We start from the raw sequence: 6,853 nt of genomic DNA, 5'->3' as shown, positions 1-6,853 counted from the left end.
CCCGGGGTGGGGGACAAGGGCTCTGCCCCCGCGGGGACACAGACAGCGCACAGGGACAGGTCACAGCTCTGCTTTACCATGGAGTCGCCCCGGGGTCGGGCAGCGAGGGCGGCTCCCCCCGCCCAGCGCAGCCACCGGAACGGGGCGGGGGAACCGTATAGACGTGTGTGTGTCCTGTACATATATACACGGCGGGGACCCGGCATTGCCCCGCGGGGGAGCAGCGGGAGCCGCGGGGCCAAGCGGGTGCACGGCCAGGGATGGGTGCAGGGGGGCAGCGCAGGGGGGTCCCCAACATCTTGCCAGCCCCCACAGCCGCCCCAACCCCAAATTAGCAGCTGTGGGGTGAGCGGTGGGGAAAGGGGGGTTGGGGACCCCATAGATGATCTGAGCAGCACGAGGGGCGGTTGTGGGGCTGGGGGGTCTGTGGGGCGATGCCGTGGGTCCAGGCTCAGTCCGAGTAGATGATGAAGCCCGAGAAGGTGCTGTACTTGTTGTATGGGGGGCAGCGCAGGGGGGTACCCAACCTCTACAGTCTCCACAGCCCCCCAACCCCGAATTAGCAGCCATGGGGTAAGCGAAGGGGAAAGTGGGGTTGGGGACCCCATAGATGGCCTGGACCAGCATGACTGGATGTTATGTGGTCGGGGGGCTGTGGGGCACTGCTGTGGGTTTAGGGGGCCGTGGGGTGATGCTCTGCAGTTGAGTGGGCTGCACGGTGACGCTGTGGGGCTAGAAGGTGATGCCACGGGGCTGGATGGTTGCAGGGGACAGCTATAGGGCTGGACGTCTGTGGGGCGATGCTGTGGAGTTTGGTGGGGCTGTGGGGCAATGCCGTGGGTCCAGGATCAGTCTGAGTAGATGATGAAGCCGGAGAAGGTGCTGTACTTGTTGTTGTTGCCCCCGTGGGCTTTGCCCCCGTCCAGCTTGATGAAGACCTCGTCCCCCGCGTCCAGGTGCAGGATGACGCTGTTGCTGGCGTAGTCGTAGTTCTGGTCGGCATCCTGCGCGATGGCGCTGGCCCGCACCTGCGCAGGGGACACCGCGGCACCCGCCTCAGGGGACACCCAAGGGACCGGCTCATCCGCAGCCAGCAGGACCGCCCGCAGCTCCGGATGGCACAGGGTGTCCCCGGTCCCCACCCGTGGGTCACAAATGGAGGTGGCTTCTCTGAGCATCGCTCAGAGCTTTTCCCCGGGCCAGCACCCTCAGGTGTGGGACCACGGGTCTGGGTTGGGATGTGGGACCTCAGCTCAGACACAGGACCCGGCTCTGGGTTCAGACACACAGTGACGTCCCAGACACAGGACCTGCCTCTGGGTTGGGATGCGGGACACTATCACCCGATTTGAGTGCGTGACCACGGCCCCAACATGGAACCACAGCTTCAAATTCAGACACGGGACCACAGCCCAGACACAGGACCCCATCTCCAGATTCGGATGTGGGTCCACAGCTCAGACTCGGGACCTCATCTCTGGATTCGGGTGCAGGACCATGGTTCAGATATGGGACCCCATCTCCCAGTTTGGATGCAGGACCACAGCTCAGACACAGGACCCCAACTCCAGATTCGGGTGCAGAACCACATCTCGAACACAGGACCCCGTCTCCCGGCCCAGCCCCAAACCAATTCACTGAATCCAGCGCATCCCCACACGTCTTCACGGGCATCACATGGGTGGTAAGGGCTGAGCTCAAACCCCCCAAAACAAACCTCACCACTTATCTGGATCCCAACCCGCTGTGGGGCGGGATGCTCCCCCCGTCAATATTTCCTCGGTGCCGGAGGACAAGGCCAGGAGGAGCCGGCAGAGCCAGAGGTGCCGTAACCGCCAGGCAAAGCAGCTCCGCGGCTGGAGCCGGCTGCCGCGGCTGAATTATTTGGATAATCAAATCTCCGCCGGCGCCTTGCGGGAGATCACGCGGCGCTGGGTGACAGTGACAAGCCGGCAGGTAAAATCCCCAGTGAAATGCAAAAGCGATGCACAGGGGAGAAGAGGCTCCTAATTACAGCTGATGAGAATGGGCTCTTAATTGGCTGGCACTGGGGAGGCAGCGCTGATCGGCTGCGGGGTCCCCGGCCAGGGGGGTGTCCCCATGGATTCCTGTGCTTTGGTCCCAGGACGGGGGCCCCAGGGGTCCCCTCCCCCTCAGGAATGCAGCTGCATCTCCCCGAGCCCACAGGCAGCTGGTGAGGGTGTGGTCAGACACTGTTAACTCTGGAACCTACTGATGGCCCAACAGGTGGTCCCATAGGGCTCGCTCTTGCACATGCAGCCATATCCCTTGTGCCACCATCAGTGCTGTCACCCTGTTAAAAGTCACCCCGTGTCTACCCCACCACCACGAGGGTCCCCATCCCCACGGGGGACAGTGAATGTCAGTCGGTCACAGCGCCCCAGTCCCAGGGGATACTGCCTTGGTGGGGTCTTGCCAAGGAAAAGGAGTTGGGGACGAAGCAGAGGGGAAGGAGAACCAGGAGAAGCCATTTGGTGCCGGGCTCTGCTGCCATTGTCCCCCCCCCGCCGCAGCCAGAGCCGCCCGGTGTCATCCGTCTTCCCTCGTTAAGGAGCTGCCTCGTCACCGCGCGCCCGCCAGCCCTTGGCACTAACCAGGGAAGATAAATGGCAGCACCAGGGCCGGGCTGAGCCGCTCCCGGCACCGCAGCGGCACAGGGGGTGGGGCTGCCACCGCATCCCACTCCCATGGCCTTGTCCCTCTCGTCCTGCTCCGTGCCTCAGTTTCCCCCAGCCACGGCCACACGCAGCCCCTGGAGGTGGGAACTGCGGGGGACACGGCCCCCAGCAGCCGCTGTCACTGACCCCAGTGACAATGCTGGGGTGATGTCACCCGCCCTGGGCACACCGTGGGCTGGGGATGGTCCCTGATGTGGCTGCACCCAAGGGGGGGACACAGGCAGAGTGGGGAGCACCCATGTCCAGGCTGAGCCACTCACAGTGACACTCAGCACCTTGGGGACACCAAGTGTCCCGACCACCGCAGCCCAGGACCCCCACGCATGGCAGCAGGTGCCCCCCAAACCCCAAGTGCAGCAGCAGGTGCCAGCCCAGACCCCTAGGCACGGTGCTGGATGTGCCCCCAGTGCACCCCTGTGTCCCCACAGTCCGTTTGGGGACCATCCCCAGGCCCCCACCCACAGGGACACCCTGGGGCTGTGTCCCCCCGAGCCGCAGTGTAGCCACAGCTTTGGTACATGGGACAGCGGGGACAGAACACCCACCCCCCGCCACAGGGACCCCAAAACCACTCGGCTCCATCCCCCCCCATCCGCCCATCCAGCATCTCCCCCCAGTCCCACTGCCCCACTCCAGGCTAATACAAATACGAATAATTAATGCTAATTAACCCCCAGGAGCAGCTCCCCTGGCTCTCATTAACTCCAGCCCTGACGCAGGGATGATGGGCTGCGCCCCAAACCAGCAGCGCCAGAGGAAAGTGGGGAGCCGGGGGGGGTCCCCAAGTTCTAATTCCATTAGGATCGACCCCCATTGCCTGGAGACACCCCCAGTTCTGCCGGGATGGGGGATTTCCCATAATAAACCCCTTATTAACCCCTTTTTTGGAGCATTTTGGGGGTATCTTTTTTAAACTCTCCCGCCAGTGCACTCCCCTGCCTTCCAAACCGCTTCTTTATAAATATTGGAGTGGCGATACCTCATTAGTAATTAACAAGCGGTTAATTAAGCTGCATCGCGCGCCCGCCCGAGCGCGGCTCCTCTCGACGAGGGCTCCGTAGCTTCTGGAAACTCATCCGGTAGCGCCCAGGAGCATCGATCCTGCACCGAGCAGTGGGGATCGGGGCTCGGGGGGGTGGGAGGAGGTGAGAACGTTTTGGGGGGGTCCCCAAAAATATTCTGGGTGTGGGATTTTGGCGGAGGAAAAAAGGGGTGAGGTGGGTTTTTATGGGGATGCGCAGACCAGAGTTATACAGATGCTGCTTGGGAGAAAGAGGGAGCGGTGCCAAGCGCTGCTGGGACCCCCAAAAATTTGGGGATGGGGGGGGGGAAAGACCAAAAAAAGATGCAATAAAATATAAAATTAAACTGTTTGGATGGAGAAAAAACGGCAAGTGGCTCCTGTGTTGACTGCGCTCCCGGCTCGGAGGTTTTCGGAGCCGAGGGGTGACGCACGGTGGTTGTGCCAGGGCTCCTGCTCCCCCCGCCCCCGGCTTTTTTTGGGGTTGATACTGAGTTTGGGGTTATTTGGTGTCACACGTCCCCAGGATGGGGATGCACCGCGGGGCTCGATGCCGGGAGAACATGATGGGAAGCGGGAGCGGGATGAATCCCGGCGAGGACACCGGCTGCGGTGACACTGAGGGGATGGAGCCCGGGTGACATTCCGGGGGTCGCAGCCACGTCTCAAGTCGTGGCCGGGGGGACACGGTGTGGGAAAGGGGCAGCACCCGAAAACCGCGGGGCTGGAGGGGCCGTGTGGGGGTCGGGAGGATTTGGGGATGGTGGGGCTGGGAGGGATGGGGGGACAGGGATGGAGCAGCCTGGGGGTGTCCCCCCCGTGGTGTCCCCACGCCGCCCGGCTGGGGAAGGGGACATCTCTGCTGAGACAGCGGCAGCAGAGCTGGGTCCGGGCTGGGTGCAGCACCCAACAGTGGGGCAGGCGCTGTCCCCTCCAGGCCACCACAGACACTGTCCCCCTGGAGAGTCACAACAGTGGGGAGAGCAGGACACCCTGGAGACATGGCAGGAACACCCCGAGGCATCCCAGAGGCACGGCGGAGCCGAGGAAAGGACCGAAGGGACACATCGGGGCAGCACGGCTGTGGTGGCAGTGCATGTCCCCAGCACTGAGAAGGGGACAGAGCACCCAGGGGAGCCTCTCTGGGGATGGGAGAAGGATGGGGGTCCTGGAGGTGCACCCAGAGCCCATTATTGTCACCAGGAGAAGGATGGGGTTCCCTGGGAATGCACCCAGCGCTCATTATTGTCACCAGGAGAAGGATGTGGCACTCCGGGGGTGCACCCAGAGCCCAGCATCACTACCAGGAGGAGGACAGAACATCCCGGGGTTGCGTCTCCAGGGCGGGGAGAGGGATGAGACACCCCGAGGATGTTTCTCTGGAGCCAGGAGCAGGACGAGATGTCCTGGGGATGCACCCGGAGCCCATCGTGTCACTGGGAGAAGGATGGAGCACCCTGGGGGTGCAGCTCTGCGGCTGGGAGAAGGATGTGACACCCCAGGGATGCACCCAGAGCTCATCATCGCCACCGCAAAAAGGATGGAGCACCCCGGGGGTGCATCTCTGAGGCTGGGAAAAGGATGGGGCACCCCAGGGACGCACCCAGAGCCCCTCACTGCCACTGGGAGAAGGATGCGGGTCCCTGGGGACGCATCTCCAGGGCTGGGAAGAGGACGGGGCACCTCAGGGATGCACCCACAGCCTGTTATCACCCCTGGGAAAAGGATGGAGCACCCATGGAAGCACCCAGAGCCCTTCTCCAGTGCGTGGGGGACAGCGGCACCTCTGGTCCCGCTGTGGGTCTGGGAGCTGGGGTGGGCAGCCCTTACCTGCCCGTTCTTGCAGAGGTCGGCCCACATGCTGGTGCCGTCACCGCCGCGCATGAGGACGTGGTAGGTGAAGAAGTAGGTGCCGGGGATGGCGCAGGTGAACTTGCCGGAGGCGGCGTCGTAGCTGTTGCCCAGGTTGGTGACCACGTCGTCGAACTTGAGGACCTCGTAGCCCTCGTGGGGGTTCTTGAGGCCGGCGTAGAAGGCGACGCGCGGCACCGTGCTGTAGGTCGCCGCGCTCACCGCACCCGTAGCCCCCGGTCCCGGTAATCCCGGGGGTCCCGGTCGTCCCGCTTCACCGCGCGCCCCCGCCGGTCCCGGCGGTCCTGGTTCTCCGGGCGGTCCCGGCGGTCCCGGTTTCCCCGGTCGCCCCGGTTTGCCCTGGGGACCTTGCACCAGGGTGGAGGGCGGCGGGAGGGGGCCGCGTTCGGCCGGTTGCGGCGGGGGGGCAGCCGCGGGGCCATAAGGCTCGCAGACCATCCGGCAGGTCCCCAGCATCTCGTACCGGCCGTCGGTACCGGCGGAGCTCACCAGCACCGGGATGAGCACCACCAGCACCAGCACCATCACCACCCCCGCCGCGGCCGCCAGCAAAGTTTTCCGGCCCAGGCTGAGCCGCCGCCCGGCCGGGGCGCGTTGTCGCCCGGGGGTGGCAATGGTGCCGGTGGAGGGGAGCAGGGCGGCGGCGGCGGGGGGGGGTCGGGGGTGGCGGCGGCCGCTCCGCTCCGCTGCGCTCCGCTGGCTCCGGTGCGCCCCGCGCCGCCCAGGCCACGCCCACCCGCTCGAGACACGCCCACCGCCGCTCTGGCCCCGCCCACACAGCGCACTGGGCGGGGAGCCACGCCCCGGCCACGCCCACCCCCGCGCCCCCCCCCCGCCCTGCCTCACCCGCGACCCCCGCGTTCTCCGTGGGACCCGGTCCCGCCACCGCTGGGGACCCCTCGGTCACCCCGAGCCACGCCCTGTCCCCACGGGGCGGTGCCACCCGGGGACCCGGCGGCCGCGACCCCACGGGGGCTGGAGCTCCGGTTGCCTCCGTGCCCAGGAGCTGGGGACACCCCCTGGGACCTGTCACCTGTGTCCCCACAGGGGCAAACCCACGGGTGACAATTCCCACAGCATCTCCCACCTCTCTGCCTCAGTTTCCCCGGGTCTCAGGGAACCCACGCAGTGGGACAGCTCAGGTCACCCAAGCACCCATTGGGGTCAACCATGGGGTGGCGGGACGGGACGCCACCACCAGCAGTAAAGGCTGCTGTGACAACCACGCACACGCAAGTGCCACCACGGGGACAGCCAGGCC

The 6,853-nt window shown here is 65.3% G+C and overlaps 1 protein-coding gene across 1 annotated transcript; it reads right to left on the bottom strand.

Moving 5' to 3' along the window:
• Nucleotides 1–54: 54 nt before the first annotated feature.
• Nucleotides 55–6,368, bottom strand: C1QL1 (complement C1q like 1). Its single transcript, XM_005508123.3, has 2 exons — nucleotides 5,551–6,368; nucleotides 55–1,028 (listed from the first exon to the last, which is right to left on the bottom strand). Exons 1-2 carry the CDS (start codon nucleotides 6,115–6,117, stop codon nucleotides 849–851), a joined length of 747 nt encoding a protein of 248 aa, XP_005508180.2. The 5' UTR covers nucleotides 6,118–6,368; the 3' UTR covers nucleotides 55–848.
• Nucleotides 6,369–6,853: the final 485 nt, after the last annotated feature.

Source organism: Columba livia, chromosome 23 (genome assembly GCF_036013475.1).
Source record: "Columba livia isolate bColLiv1 breed racing homer chromosome 23, bColLiv1.pat.W.v2, whole genome shotgun sequence".
In the NCBI taxonomy this organism is placed as follows: domain Eukaryota; kingdom Metazoa; phylum Chordata; class Aves; order Columbiformes; family Columbidae; genus Columba; species Columba livia.
This window is presented reverse-complemented; position numbering and strand designations above follow the sequence as displayed.

Bases quoted from the DNA above. Each gene is read 5' to 3' on its own strand.
- C1QL1 (XM_005508123.3), bottom strand. From the start codon at position 6,117: ATGGTGCTGGTGCTGGTGGTGCTCATCCCGGTGCTGGTGAGCTCCGCC. The intron at 1,029-5,550 runs GTAAGGGCTGCC...TCCCCTGCGCAG, and splicing joins ACCTCTGCAAGAACGGGCAG to GTGCGGGCCAGCGCCATCGC.